At 33.8% G+C, this 16,845-nt stretch overlaps 2 protein-coding genes across 4 annotated transcripts in view; both read left to right on the top strand.

Annotated features, from left to right (window-relative positions):
* The window catches only part of TP53INP (Tumor protein p53 inducible nuclear protein), a 44,615-nt gene extending 29,947 nt beyond the window's left edge, over nt 1–14,668 (top strand). For 2 of the 3 annotated variants that reach the window (XM_075304790.1, XM_075304789.1), the window contains exons 2-6: nt 6,911–7,637; nt 9,232–9,766; nt 9,923–10,043; nt 10,115–10,216; nt 13,347–14,668. In XM_075304790.1, the coding sequence (XP_075160905.1) occupies nt 7,232–7,637; nt 9,232–9,766; nt 9,923–10,043; nt 10,115–10,216; nt 13,347–13,511 (1,329 nt within the window). In that variant the 5' untranslated portion in view covers nt 6,911–7,231 and the 3' untranslated portion in view covers nt 13,512–14,668. The remainder of the gene's footprint in view (nt 1–6,910; nt 7,638–9,231; nt 9,767–9,922; nt 10,044–10,114; nt 10,217–13,346) is intronic. The other variant, XM_075304791.1, reaches the window with a different exon arrangement.
* Nucleotides 1–16,845, top strand: part of LOC142233761 (uncharacterized) — a 175,365-nt gene that overhangs the window by 12,919 nt on the left and 145,601 nt on the right. The gene's annotated exons all lie outside the window — the stretch shown is intronic.

Below are 16,845 nucleotides of genomic sequence, written 5' to 3'. Positions count from 1 at the left end.
CCATTTTTGTTTGAATTCTATCAACTGTGGCAACCGTGACGGGGAATCGACCCACTGGATTGTGTTGCTCTTAAACAGCCATACAGCCAAGAAGATCTATTTATAGAACAGTGTGTAATGTGCACATAAACGCATTTAAAGCAATTTCGTTCAAACAAAACAAGCAATTTTAGTTGTAAACGTCTGATGTCCTATTTTTTACAAACGAGTCGAATCCAAACAAATGGAAGCAATATAAAATTTCAATATATACCACATTTTTCGTAGATTTAGGGTGTGTATCATTGCATAGTGCTATATTAAATGTTTGCTACGAAAGATCAAGATTTGACATATTTGCGACGTAAAACAATTCGTTCTTCGGAAAAGACTAGCGCTTGCTATAAAACGCTAGTGTATTGAGTACATTTTCAATTTTCATCTTCCCTTTATGATTTCTTGTGGAATATCCCATACATTGATAAAAATACAATTTCTCCACTTAAATTTATTATACTACCTTAGCCGATATGTACCATTTATAATGTGCATGTTAATAGAGTGTACATTAAAACAGTAATACATTTTTAATGTAATTATTTCAATTTTTTTTCTGTTTACTTCCCACATTAGTTGTTCGTTAACCTAGCTATAGCTGTTGGTCAGTAGGTCGGTCGGTTAGTTAGGCGGTTGGTTGATGGTCTAGCTGCATCATTGTGTCCATTAGTTGAAATGAAAATTTCACTTTATTTTTGTTTTGTGTTAAATGAAGGTGAAATTATTTTCTATTTTATGGCCACGTACTGCAAAATAATCAACCAACCAACCAGCCAACCAATCAACCACACACTGAGATCATCATGTGCAGAACAAAGGAAATTAATTTTCATAAAAGATTGATATATAATAAAAATAAAAACACAAAACTGTTTATTTGCAATATAGTGAATAAATGCATATGTATTTGAGGGGCATTGTTTATAGATTTTAAATAGAAATCTAAGCATGTAAAGAAATATATTTTCTACACGTGTGGTGCAAAACAATGAAATGAAAATTTAAGGTTCGAAAATTTTTATATAACTTTCTTGAAGAAAAAACCATTGGAATATTTGTTGAAGTATATTTTAAACCCCAAAACGAACATTGATAGAAAATGAAGGTTTATTTTAGAAAAATTTAACTTTAATATATCATCAGTAGCTACTTGATAAAATAGTAGTTTTTTAGAATTAAGTCATGCTGAGAAAAAAAAAATATTGAACATATGTAATATTTTTCTGTTGCTGAAGAAAATTTTGTATTAAAGATAAAAGTTTTTTAGTTTTAGTTTGATTCAAAAATTTTGAAATTAATTTTTTTATTGTTGTTTTTGATCTCAGCTTAAAATTATGTATTGACTAAACTACATGTGTAGCTTAACCAACAGAGGAATAGTATGCTTGTCACATTTATTTGGGCAAAGCCCTATAGACTGCAAGATGGTTAGATGTACAGCGGTTTCGGAATTACCACATTTTTTTATTAAAAGCTTCGTTCAACTTCTATCAACTTCATAATATTGGAAATATTTTAGTGTTTATAGAAACTAATTATGACTATCATTTAATTTGATTAAAAAGTTATTTGCATCTGTTATTTTTTTCATTGTCAATTTTTTTCTGTGAACTATCATTCCTGTGATTGAAGAAATTTCCATTAAAAATAATTGAATCAAATAATTTCGTGCTTGAAGACATAAAATATGTTTTTTCTGTGTTCGTAAAATTCTCAAAAAATAAACATGAAGCCTTGTTAATTGAATCAATACAATGATTCAACGCAGTATTTTTTTTTTCGTTATTTTAATTAATTATAGTTTTTACGAGAAAGAAGTATTTCATAAATTGTAGTTAAAAATTAAAAATGTCCTTATTTTAACAAAGCATTATGGAAATCTTTATTCCCAAAAAATAGATTACTTGTTAAAATTTCTTAAAAAGTCTTACTAATTTACTAATTTTAGAAAATTCTGCACTATTTTGTAAGAAATTTTAATTTAACATAGTAAAGTTGTGTAATACAAACGTTCATATCGTTGAAGTAACCAAAACATATTTAAAGTAAAGAAAATGTTCATACATTGGGGAAAATTTAACTAAAATAAACTAACTAACATGTAAATTTGAAGAAAAAGCGAATGACTGAAAACCTCTAATAGATTTGATCCTAAATATTAAATGACTTTCAATTCAATTAAATTGAACTTAAATGAAATTTAAATTTTTAAATTCAAAAAATTAAAAAACAATAAATACACAACCACAAATAACATACATCTACACCAAAATAACCCATAATAATTCACCCAGTACTTTGTTATACAAATTAACGATATCGTTTTCGCATTATTGTTTTTTTTCCACTAAAAACAAAACTGAAAGCCAAGCTAGACAGTATGACGACTGTTTTTGGGTAGACCATGGAACCACAAGCATTTTGATGGCAAGGCAGATTTTTGAAATCCATAAACACATATACATTTATGTAAATTTACACGTCATTAGTCTAGTTTAGCAGTTGATGATATAAAATTAAGCATTTGTTGAACACGTGACTATAGAATGATATGATGTATGTTATGTGTTGTATTTGGGGAGGTCCATGCTATGTGAGGCTAAACTTATCCACAAACATTCAGTAGCGTGCAAAATTGTGCACATGTTTTGTACTTTTTATGCTCTCCGCAAAACGTAAGACTAAAATTTCGAATCAAAATTTAATATAATCTGTAAGGTTTCATATGAATTTTAAAAGGTTTCGATTTAGATGAAAAAGTTTTAATTTGACTTGAATCAAATGAATCCGTTTTTATATCAAATGAAACCTTTTGCAAAAAGAAAGAAACTTATATTTATGGAATGGTCTCTTCATTTCGGTGCCAGTAAAAGCTTATTCTATGTGACTCAAAACAATTAACGTTCAGTTCGTCGGACAAAAAAACCTTTCGCAATCTTAAACATTCCAATTTTTATGATTACCGGAAAACTCTAGGTGAAAATTCCGAATCAAATGTGAGTATAATGTTTCATTTGAATTGAAAAAAAAGTTTCATTTGAATTGTGAAAATTTTCATTTGGTTTGAAAAAGGTTTAATTTGAATTGTAAAAGATTTCGTTTGAAGTGAAAATGCTATGTGCACATATGAAACGGCTTTATTTGATTTGAGAGAAAGTTGAAGTTTGAAAAGCGTTTACAGTGGAAATAGGGAGGCTGATATGTAATGCAACAAAGTAAAGCGACATTTTTGTATACCCTCCACCCTAAGATGGGGATATATTAACTTTGTCATTCCGTTTGTAACACAACGAAATATTGCTCTAAGACCCCATAAAATATATACACTGTGGTTCATATGGATAAAGGCAGGGTAGTTTTTGTACATTTCGGCAATTTGACCTCAAAATTCTGCACATATTTTTTTAAAATCACTTTTTTAGAACTTTTTGGATAGTTTCCAAAGCGATATGGCAACTACCAACTTTTATGTTTTAAGGTAACGGTACTTCGAAAGCCAAAAGAAAGAAAATGTCAAAAACAGACGCTATATAAGCGGTTCAGTTGAATAAATGCAGTGGTCATTTCAGCTAGTTTAAAGTGTTATTGTGAAAAAAAAAAATTTAAGACTGTTTTTAAGTTAATAAAGTCAGTAGGACAAGCTTTTGTTAAAAATGGGCAAAGGAAAAGCCTTGACAGTGGTGGAGAAACCCAAAATCGATGTGCTTCATTCAGAGGGGTACTCAAATCGTAAAATCGCAAAAAAAATTGGTCGGAGTCCATCTTGTGTTGACAATTACATAAAAAATCCAAGTGACTATGGGAAAATTATAAAGGAAGACAATCAAAAGCAACATCAGCAGCAGAAAGATGGCGTATCATCCGATGTGCTTCTAATTCGGGAAAATCAATTTCAAAAATTAAACACAAAGTCGGCGTTCAAGCTAGCAAATCCACCGTACGTCGAGTAATTCTGAGTGCCGGACACTTGGAACGTTTGAAATTGGTCAAAAAGCCTCCATTAAATTCTGCACGAAAAAACCTACGACTCGAGTTTGCAAGAGATCACATGGCATGGACGGTACGCCAAGGACCATTGCAAACTGGCTGGAGAATGGTGATATTTACCGATGAAAAAAAGTTTAATCTTGACGGTCCTGATTGATATAATTATTATTTCCATGATTTAAGAAAAGAAAAACGTTATTTGACCCGTCATCATAGCAGACAAGGAGGTGTTATGGTGTGGGGGGCAATCAGCTACTTTGGAACCATCGAATTAAGCTTCCAAAGCACAAAAATGAATGGAAATACTTACAAAGAAATATTAGAAACAGCTTTTCCAAAGTTTAGCGATTTGTTTGGACCTCTTACTTGGATTCTACAACAAGATAATGCACCAATATATACCGCCCGACAAGTAAAATCATTCATTGAAAGCCAAAATGTGCAGTTATTGAAATGGCCGCCTTATTCCACAGACCTAAATATAATTGAAAATGCTTGGGGATGGCTTTCACGGAAAGTATATGAAGGAGGAAAGCAATACGAAGATAAAGAATCGCTCATTATAGGCATAAAATCTGCTTGGGAGGAAATATCCCTGGATTACCTAAAGGCATTATACACCTCTCTTCCGAACCGAATTTTCGAAACAATTTACCAACATGGAGGCTACACACATTATTAAATATAATATTTAGTTTCTAATTAAACACATCTTTATGAATAAGTCATAAAAAGTTAATAAAATTAACGTTTCAACCAATTTTCTGTATTGCCTTTATTTATATGAGCCAATATTTTCCTTTATTTAATTCATAAATTTGGTCTAACTTAAGTAAAAAGATATTTTGAATTGAATTGAACATTGTCGAATAGAAAAATATCCATATCACAAATTTTCGGAAATGTTCCTTGCGTTTAGAAGGGTTTTCGTAAGCACAAACAATTTATTTCAACAATTTTAGCATGCCTTTATTAAAGTGAACCGCAGTGTATAGCCCCCATATAAACCGATCCCCCGAGCCTCTAAGAGAAGCACATTTCATCCAATCCGGCTGAAATTTGGCACATGGTATTAATATATGGCCTCAAACACCCATGCAAAAATTGGTCCAGATCGGTCCATAATTATATATAGCCCCCATATAAACCGATCACCAGATTTGACCTCCGGAGCCTCTTGGAAGACAAAAATTCATCTGATTCAGTTGAAATTTGGTACATGGTGTTAACATATGGCCTCAAACACCCATGCAAAAATTGGTCGAAATCGGTCCATAATTATATATTGCCCCCATATAAACCGATCCCCAGATTTGGCTTGCGGAGCCTCTAAGAGAAGCAAATTTCATCCGATCCGGCTGAAATTTGGTACATGGTGTTAGTATATGGTCTCTAATAACCATGCAAAAATTGGTCCACATCGGTCCATAATTATATATAGCCCCCATATAAACCGATCACCAGATTTGACCTCCGGAGCCTCTTGGAAGACCAAAATTCATCTGATTCAGTTGAAATTTGGTACATGGTGTTAATATATGGCCTCCAACAACCATGCAGGAATTGGTTCATATCAGTCCATAATTATATATAGCCCCCATATAAACCGATCCCCAGATTTGGCTTGCGGATCCTCTAAGAGAAGCAAACTTTAACAGCAAATATTTAACAGCCATGCCAAAAGTGGTCCATATCAGTCCATAATCATATATAGCCCCCATATAAACCGATCCCGAGATATGGTTTTGGAACCTCTTGGAGGAGAAAATTTCATCCGAGTCTGTTGAAATTTGGTACATTGTGCTAGTATATGGCCGTTAACAACCATGCCTAACTAGGTCCATATAGGTCTATAGTTATATATAGCCCTCAGATAAATCGATCCCCAATCAAACAAAAATTGGTCCATATCAAGTTGATAATTGTATATAGCCCCCATATAAGCGACCCCCATAATTCAATTCTGGCTCTCTACCACGTATGGACTAACTCACAATTTAGAAAACGATGTTAAGAAATTTTAATATACCACAACCCAAGTAATTCGATTGTGGATGACAGTCTTTCGTAGAAGTTTCTACGCAATCCATGGTGGAGGGTACATAAGATTCGGCCTAGCCTAACTTACGGCCGTTTATACTTGTTATATATTATCCTGCAAATATGACAGAAATAACATCGAATTGGCTACCTTTAATACGAATTATGGCCTTCAAATGACCGACATAGCCATCACACGATACACGAAAGAGGCTTCACGGCGAAGAGCCTTCTTGAAATGGTCGACACTTTTGTATTTTTTAGTGTCAACCTTAATCTCGAAAATACAACAGAAGCAAAACTGAGCAGTTTCTTTTTTAATTTCGTTACGAATAAAAGGCTACAAAATAATTGAAGTTGATTGGGTATTTTTACAGGCATTTCCAATCATAAGTACAAAACATGTGCTCAGTTTTGCTTGCTACTGTATGCAAATAAGTTCAAATATAACCCCATAAATATGTCATTTGGGTATGGTTAAACAGCTATTTGGCAAATATCAACGTATAATAGGAATGTCCTTGGTGAGATTTTGGGATATGTAAATAATTTCTAAATGGAATTTGAAAAACTATTCTTATTTAAGAAACCCTGACTAGTGACGTCATGACTATTCTGCACATTTGTGCTGATTGGACAAACATCTGCGATAACAAAACCGAAAGCAATTATTTATATTTATGGCACGATTTTTTGTGGCAATAGTTATCAAGGGGTTTGAATTGCACATCTAATTGAGGTTGTTATATGAGTATGTCAATATACATATATACGTTATAAAATTATTACATTGATATATATAATTTATATTAATTTATATTTTGTTTCCATTTTTTTTTCATTACAGTTGACTTATTGATAGATTAAAAGAGAAACAAGGTTACAAAAGTTCAAAAGACTGAAACATTAGTAAGCCAGTCCTGTTTTAAAGGATTTTAAAAACTGACAAGAGAAACTGTGAAGAGAAAAGCTCTCCCCCACCTACCCAAAGGAACAAAACCAATTGATCTCATTTGAATTTGAAGCAATATTCTAAACCAGAAAAAAGCTTTAAATACATCCAGCCAAGAGAGTATTTGTCATTTGTGCAACATAACACAAGTCTCGTGTAAGCTCCAGCCGTTGAAGCTCTTTCAAGCTCTCAAAGCCCTCTCATCGCTTTCGTATAATGTTGAGTAGTATTGCATCGTATCTATTTGGTTCGAATACTACTGACACTACACCGAATAAAGAAGCAGAAGAGTCTGGCATTGGCAGTGGCGTTGAAGAAGTTATCGATTCACCTAATAATACTACGGTTGATATTGATAATCTAATAGAGGTAACATCACTGACACCATCGGTAACCGGAGCAGATCCATCTGATAAATCGGCGGCAGCTCGTGCCATTAGACGTGGCAAAAACAAACGTAATAATACCCGTCAACAGAATAAACGCAAATCTGGAGTTAAGAGTACAAATACAAGCGAGAGTGGTAGCACCAACAAATCCATAACGAAATTATCCTCCTCACCAAGCGATAGTTGTGACGAAGATTTCGACGAAGACGAGTGGTTCATTGTAGAAAAGGAAGGTGAGTTTCCCAAAATAGAAAATTTCAAATATTATCAAAGAGAGAAAAGGGTGACAATGAGATATGGAAGTAGAGTGGAAGTTAACGATGATGTGAAATGCCGAAACTGCAGTTTTCTCAACACAGTGTGTCTGAGATGGAAGATGTAGAGCTCTATATTTTTTTAATTTTTTGCATAGAGTGGGGGAGGGGCAAAGTTAGTATAAATTTTTCATTCGGTTTGTAACTCATCGATATACTGGTAACAAACCCCATAACGTATTTATATATTCGTGGTGTATTCTGATCTAGCGATGTCCGTCCGTCCGTATTGAACTAACTTCCAAACGAACCAAGTTACCGACTTGAAATTTAGCGCAAGTAGCTGTTCCAGGTCATATGGTATTGGAGGAGCAAATTTCATCCGATAAAACCGATCTGTAGATTTGATTTCTATAGTCTCTGGAAGAAGCAAAATTCATCCGATCCGATTGAAATATGGTTTGAGAGGTTAATACATGCCTTCTAACCACCTTGCGAAAAGCGCTACGTATAGGTCCATATTTATATAAAGCTTCCATATAATCCAAAATGCCCCAGGCGCAAAAGTCCAACGAATTGACATTCAGCGATTTTGGTGGCCATTGAACGGTAGAAGTGAAGCGACGAACCACCTTTTTAAGCTATTATTGGTTGAAGTGTGCTGAATGCGATGGTTTTAAGGTCTTGTTCGAATGTCCAAGGACTGTGGTCGAAATGTTTGTCTGCCCAAGACTTTAGAACCGTCTTTAGCGCATTTTTCCAATAATAATCGCCATTTATTTTGACTCCATAGTAGTTGAATACTCCAATTACCATTAGAGGCACTTGAGTGGCCAATCGAAGATGTACATTTTCCGCTGACCTCTATGGCAAGTAAAATCGATCATTTCGTTTGGTCACAAACTGCCCAATTAGGAATGGCTTCTCATCGGAGAAACCCAAATTCGATAACTGGCCACTTCGTGCAAGCGAAGTAACTCTTGATACATTCCAGTCTAACTTTTTTAGTGCATCGGTGAGTTTTAGCACTTTTTGGAAGTTCAATGGAATCCGTTCTCTTGATATGTTCAGCTCACGAGCAGGTTTTCTAACACTAAGGGTGTGGATTTCGGTTAAATATGGTCCTCACTTTTGGTATCATTTCTGGTATTTTTACCATGTTTTGAACGCGATGCAACACCACTAGTATCACTGTAATGAGCAATGGCACGAAAAACAAAAGATTAATTCGCATTTAAATGATGTAGGGCTCTAATGATAGATACTTCTGGTTTCCATCCAAATATAAAGCAATCACACTATTACGCTTTAAGTTCACCACAAATATTTTTCTCAATTCAATATACCAAAATACTTTTGTTAGCTTGTAAACCATAAAATGAACTGTCCCTGGTGTAAATCTATCACTTGTCAGACCAGCTGTTTAGAATTGATAGCAACCTGAAATTGGTTGTAATACATATCAGTCACTCTGTTTGGTATCCTATTGTCAATATAGCGCTTCTTTTTCTGTGATACGTTTTTAATTTCCATAACGACTAACCTAACAGCTTTACCATCTTTTGTTTTTCAGACGACGAAAACGAAGTCTCCTTGCCTGGCGACAAAGGTGCTGGGCTCAACACTGCAACCACTATCGAGATCGTCAAATCGGTCAAACCTCCTACCATCGCACCCAGTCCATTGGCCCAACAACGGCGCCTACAACATATCAATTCGCATTCCCTCTACAGTGGTCCAAGGCCTCAAAAGCAACGCAACCATTTGCAAAAATCACGCGGCAACAACAACACCCATAACAATAGTTCCCGCAACAGCGGTTTAAGTGTATCAACATTAAGCCCATCCCGCACAGTCAAAGAAAATCGCAATGGCCAATCCGGGTTAACAGCTGATGGCGGTATGACCCGATCGCTGTATGTGGTGGCCCCAACACAAAAGCAGGATGTCGTGAAAGCGGTCACAGCGATCGGAGGAACAGCATTATTGGAAAATGCCAAAAAGATGGACGAATCATGGTTCGTAACACCACCACCATGTTTCACCTCCATTGGACCCATCAATATGGAAGCTACACCATATGAGAACCTATTGATTGAGCATCCAAGGTGGGTGAAATGGCATGGTGTAGATGATGATGATGTTATTGTTGTTGTACTTAATGTCCTTCCCCTAACTATGGTCATTTAGAAAAGGCGGTAAAAACTAATTTGGTTTTAATTTTTCTTTTGTCTTTCTTTTTGGATCCATTTCCTCATTTTTAGCATGTCAGTGTATCATAGTATTAAAACGGCCCAAGACGCCACTGAAAGTTTCGTCAAGCTTGATCTCAGTGTCAAGGAGCCTAAAGAAAATAGGCCAGCCAAGGAGAATGTACCACGCAAGGTAATTAATTGTGAATTGTAATTGAAAGGTTTTAGAAATAGCTAATGTCTTCGTGTTTTTTTTTTTTATAGAATTCCCAAGCTGTCCAACAAAGATCCCCGAATGGTTTCCGTTTGGATCGTCAAAGTGTTGCACAATTGAAGCAGGAATTGTTGGCACGCACAGTTCAGAAGGTATGGTATCATCAGTGGACATTTAATCAATTACCTAGGGAATTTATTTTCTTAAATAATATTAATACTCGGGAAAATATCTATATCTGTCGCAGGGTTAATTGATCGTCTGTACAGAAGAATGTGCCTGTACCAAATCCGTCGGTCTGATGGTTAGTACCACCATAGGGATGGTGGTGCCAAGCTTCTTGAAGATCTATTTCCATTCGATCTACCTCAAGCCTTGAGGCGATATGAAAAGGGGAAAATGAGCCCCAAAACTTAAATGAAACAGGGCTAAAAATGAAATAATTTCGTGAACTGAAGTGAAAAGTTCAGCAGGGCATTAAATTTTCCTGGTTTTAAAAACGTTTGTGGAAATCTCAAAATGTGGAGTACAATCTAATTCAATATTCCCACAAGGTAGTTCATTCTTCCTATAAAACAGTTCACTGTTTTTTTTTGGGCCTACAGGAAAAAGTCTTAAGCCCCGACAGAAGCATGTCCACTTAAAAAGAAATCTGATATATCCACCATTGCCCAAATCCAGAATGCGAAAATAGGCCTCACATGAAAACGAAGCACATTTCCAAATCCAGAATGCGAAAATAGACCTCACATGAAAACGAAGCACATTTCCAAAAAGGAAATTAGGGTTAATTTTCATTTGAAATATTAGGGTTTATTTTCATAATGTAACTTCTTAGGGCGCCAAAAAAAAATGGCAGTACTCGCCAAAAAACATAAAAATTTGGTGCTGTTGTTTTCCATATATTTTTTAGGTATCATACTTTATTTAGGCTTTGGGGCTAATTTTCATAGCTCCACTTTCATACTTGTGGCATTATGAAAATGGGTCTCAGGAAAAAGAGCAAACAGAACAACAAATGTAAGGCGAAGTTTCATAATGAATATAAGCCCCATAAAAAAGTAACTGAGGCATGAAAATTGACCCCAAAATAAAATTAGGGGTTATTTCAGTTGTGTTTAAAAGACCGTCTGAAAATTAACCCTAACTGATGGATAAAATATGAATATTTAGGAAAAAATTAAATATGTGTAACCCGAAATATAAAAGGCAACCCTCGTGCAAAAGTGTGAATGCGAAAATACGCCCCCTTAAAAAAGGAGAGCACAATCCCAAAAAGGAAATTGGGGTTAAATTTAATTTGAAATATTAGGATTTATATTCATAATACAAACAGTTCCCCCAAAAATAAAACGGTTTCTAATTTTCATGTGGCTCATACACATAGCGCCGAAACTTTACAAGTCCCATGAAAATGAGCCCTGAGTGGTTGGAAAAGTAAAGCGCTATATTGTTTTTTTTTATACCCTCCACCATAGGATATATATTAACTTTGTCATTCCGTTTGCAACACATCGAAATATTGCTCTACGACCCCATAAAGTATATATATTCTGGGTCGTGGTGAAATTCTGAGTCGATCTGAGCATGTCCGTCCGTCCGTCTGTTGAAATCACGCTAACTTCCCAACGAAAGTAGCTATCGACTTGAAACTTGGCATAAGTAGTTGTTATTGATGTAGGTCGGATGGTATTGCAAATGGGCCATATCGGACCTCTTTTACGTATAGCCCCCATATAAACCGACCCCCAGATTTGGCTTGCAGAGCCTCTTGGAGGAGCAAAATTCATCCGATCCGGTTGAAATTTGGTATGTGGTGTAAGTATGTGGTCTATAACAACCATGGAAAAATTGGTCCATATCGGTCTATAATTATATATAGCACCCATATAAACCGATCCCCAGATTTGACTTCCGGAGCAATATTCATCCGTTGCGGCTGAAATTTGGTACATGGTGTTAGTATATGGTCTCTAACAACCATGCAAAAATTGGTCCATATCGGTCCATAATTATATATAGCCCCCATATAAACCGATCCCCAGATTTGACCTCCAGAGCCTCTTGGAGGAGCAAAATTCATCCGATCCAGTTGAAATTTCGTATGTGGTGTTAGTATATGGTCTATAACAACCATGCAAAAATTGGTACATATCGGTCTATAATCATATATAGCACCCATATAAACCGATCCCCAGATTTGACCTCCGGAGCCTCTTAGTGGAGCAATATTCATCCGATCCAGTTGAAATTTGGTACGTGGTGTCAGTATATGGCCTCTAACAAACAACCAAAAATTGGTCCATATCGGTACATAACTATATATAGCCCCCATATAAACCGATCCCCAGATTTGACCTTCGGAACCTCTTTGCGGAGCAAAATTCATCCGATCCGGTTGAAATTTGATACGTGGTGTTAGTATATGGTCTTTAACAACCACGCAAAAATTGGTCCATATCGCCAAAAATAATCTACCAAAATTTTATTTCTATAGAAAATTTTGTCAAAATGTTATTACTATAGAAAGTTTTGTCAAAATTTTATTTCTGTAGAAAATTTTGTTAAAGTTTTATTTCTGTGGAAAATTTTGTCAATATTTATTTCTATAGAAAATTTTGTCAAAATTTTATTTCTATAGAAAATTTTATCAAAATTTTATTTCTATAGATAATTTTGTCAAAATTTTATTTGTATAGAAAATTTTGTCAAAATTTTATTTCTATAGAAAATTTAGTCAAAATTTTATTTCTATAGAAAATTATGTCAACATTTTATTTCTATAGAAAATTTTGTCGTTTTTAATCGGTCTTTTTTTATTTTGTTTAATACATCCCCCGTATGGAATAACTTACAATTTAGAAGACGGTGTTAAGGACTTTTTAAGATACCTTGCCATCGGCATGTGTTACCGCAACCCGAGTAATTCGCTTGTGGATGACAGTCTTTAGTAGAGGAGGGTACATAAGATTAGGTGGAGGGTACATAAGATTCGGCCTGGCCGAACTTAGGGCCATATATATTTTTTTTGTTTACTATTTCTTAACTTTTATTTTGAAATCAATTTGGATTTGTTCAAACGCTGTGCCATCTTTTCTCTCAAAAATGCCCCACCCACCTTATACACTTAGTGTGTTTGGGGATCAACCAATAAAATTTGTGTTGTCATTGATTTAATCTCTTTTTTTTATAAAATTGCCAAAAAAATTTAGAATGTTTACACAAATCTATCTCAGTGTACATTATATTTTTAATTATATTTTTGTGTTTTATTTCTTCTAGACCCAATCGAAAAAGGATCGTAAGGACATATGCCGTTCGGCCATCAAAAGGGCCAATAAGGTACGTGATGTACAATCCAAAAATCATGCTTCCCGTCGTTCCGATAGACAACACTTTAAGGTTGTTAGCAGCGCCAACAATAACCGCAAATCCAACTGCTACTAAATGACCTAAGGGTGTCAAGTATAAAGGAGAATGACAAAGAGGAGAGAGTTAATGATATGATGAAAGGACAAAATAAAAAGAAAAAAATTTTAAATAAATGAGGCCTCCCAAAAAAGCTCTCATTATTTTAATATAAGTAAAAAAAAAATAAAGTAAAAACACCACTAATACAAAAAAATAATATAAAAAAAACACAATCAAAAGCAAACATAAAAACATAACATATAAAATTGTGTAATAATTCTAAGATTTTAAATTGAAATGATTTTCATTATATATAAAATTTGCAAAAAAAATAAAAACAAAATTGTGAAAAAAATGTGGAATAAAAAAATAAAAATGAAATTAAAAAAATATTAATTTTAAATAAAAAATAATTGATAAATTATATGAGGGAAGAGCAAAGTATGAATACTTTGAAATATGTATTTTTAAAGGAATATGTATTTTTAAAAGAAATTTTAATGAAAACAAAAATCCCGAATGCATAGAAATTTCAATACCACTAAATAAAAATTATCACAAACAAATGAAATGTAGTTTTTAAAATGTTCTCACAATCTTAACGATAAATGATGATACATACCACATAAGCAAATATTTTTCTTATTTCAAATTTTAATCAATCTTTTAATCTTAGAAACAATCACAAAGTCAAGAGCTACAAATAATAGCAATAATGATTTCAGACCAATGCATGAAAACGAGTGAAAGAGCAAAGAAAGAAATTTTGAAAATATTTTCCGTTTTCCCCCTTAATGAGTCGATTACACTTATTGAAGTGTTTTCCGATTTCAAAGATATATTGAAAATCTTATGTGGAAAATATTCTTAAATATTATTTTATTATTTTTATTTTTCAATGTTATTAAATTATAAATTATTATTGAATTAACATAATTTGTTTTTGAAAATATGTATTATTACTATTACATTTATAATTATTTGTAAAAATATATAATTTGTTTTTTTTATGTATTATATTTTATGATAATCCATTTTTTGTTTATATATATATATTTTTTTTTACTTTTAAAAATTATATAAAAGTTTGTATGACAATGTACGAAAAAACAACAATATTGAAAAAAGAATATGAAAAGATGATAATAAATAAAACAAAATATTTTAATGTTTAATGCAAAACAATCAATGAATATGTTTAAAGTTTTTTACTTCAATTATTTATAGACAGAGCAGAAAATTTTAAAGCCACAGGTGGAGAATAGAGTCGAAAATCGATTTTCATCAAACTTTTTATTGTCTTAATATTCTATTCTATCACACGCAGAGAAGGAATATGATCACCCCAAACATGTTTCAAGAGCAAAATGTTATTTTTGTATGGTGACCATGTAACATGTTTGTCACTAAAATGTTATTTTCTCATCAAATATAACCTGCTTGCCGAAATCAGATACATGATTTCCGAGAAAATAACATGGTTGCGAAAACCATGTTACATGGTCACCACCCAAAAATAACATTTTGATCTTAAAACATGTTTGAGGTGATCATATTCCTTCTCTGGGTGCAATAGTCTTTTGATAGTTTGGAAAGATAACTAAAATCGACTTTTGGTGTTGGCCTAAATCAACCAATAGGCTTTTAACAAAAATGACAACGAAGCTCAACAGAGTGAGAATCGGTCAATGTTCTGGTATAGTCCCCATATAGGCCGATCTCCCGATTTCTTTGGCTCTCAGACACCATAATGTAATATGCGTAATATAATGGGTATTGGTTCATGTTTTGGTATATCCCCCATCGATCGATCTTCCGATTTTACATTTTGTGCTACTAGAAATCGCAATGTTATCCGATTCTAAATCTAAAGGTATTTTGAGCCCACAGATAGTTGCGCCGAATATGGGATGTATCGGTCCAGCTTTAGACAAAGCAAATCCTATCCGATTTGCAAGAAATTCAAAATGTAGAGGTACTTTACACAACTACATATATAGGTGTGCCCCCATGTTTTGGCATGGGCCCCATATACACCCATCTTCTGATATGACCTCTTGGGATTTTAGATTTAATCCGATTTGCTTGAAATTGGAGATCTAAGATTATTATGCACCCTCAAAAAAAATCGCTTCTTTAACATATGTTCCAAACATATTTTGCAGGAAGCACATATATTATTGGATACTGCCGAAACATTAATATGTTTGTTTTATGTGAACATATCATATGTTTGGAAGCATTTTGAGCCCAAAAATATCATATGCTTGGAAGAATGTTTCCCAAAGACGATTGTGCTCATTGCCTAACATACTCGTAATTTTCACTTCCTCGAAATATTTTAGTTCTTGGCACCTTTTTCTATAATACAAATAATGTTAAAGAAATTATTCACTTTTATAAATTTTTTAAATTTTACCTTTCGCCTGCACGGAGAATCGAACCGAGGACTATACAGTTTGTAAGCCAACAAACTACCCACTGGACTACGTAGCTGTTATAGTCACCAGTAGATAATTATCGTTATAAGTTACACTTATATAGCATAGTTTGCAGCGCCCACGAGCCCATGCAAACATAACATTATTTAACAGAAACATACATTTGTTTGCCACGTGGACTCTCCCGTCAACTCTCCCGGTTTCCATCTCTATTTCTTTCTCTATACTCTCTCTGTCGCTTTGAATAAAATATCACAACATATGTATGTTTAGTCGAAATTTGTAAATTTATATATGTTTGCATTCACACATATGATTTTTATGAAACATTCATGCCCCAAACATAATATATTCTAACATATTAACATAGATGTCCCAAACATTTAGTGTTAGTTTAGGAACATTCCTTGTTTGCACTTAAATATATTGTGTGTTTAAAATTGTGCCCGAAACACATTTTGTTTATATCGGAACATATGAAAAACATATTTTTCTAAGAGTGTGGGTCCACAAGTAGATGTCCGAATATGGTGTGTATCGGCGTACTTGTTGTATAGTCTCCATATAGATGAATCTCCCGATTTGAATTCTTGGCCTTCGTGCACAATTTCTGTCCAATTTGCCTCAAATTGGAAATCCAGATGTTTTTTAGATTCATAAATAGGTGTGCTGAATATGATGTGTATCGGGCCATGTTTTGGTATAGTCGCCATATGGACCGATCTCCTGATTTGTCTTGGGCTTCTAGCAAGAAACATTTTTATCCGATTTGGATGAAAATCAATATCTGAAAGTAATTTAGGTCCACAAATAGTTGTGCTGAATATGGTGTGTAGTAGTCCTTGTTTTGGAATAGCCACCATGTAGACCGATTTCCCGATATGACTTCTTGGGTTTCTAGAAATCTCAATTTTTTATCAAAGCTGTCA

Source organism: Haematobia irritans, chromosome 4, assembly GCF_050003625.1.
Source record: "Haematobia irritans isolate KBUSLIRL chromosome 4, ASM5000362v1, whole genome shotgun sequence".
NCBI classification, from domain to species: Eukaryota; Metazoa; Arthropoda; class Insecta; order Diptera; family Muscidae; genus Haematobia; species Haematobia irritans.
The sequence above is the reverse complement of the archived record's forward strand: the minus strand, read 5'-3'. Positions and strand labels throughout refer to the sequence as shown.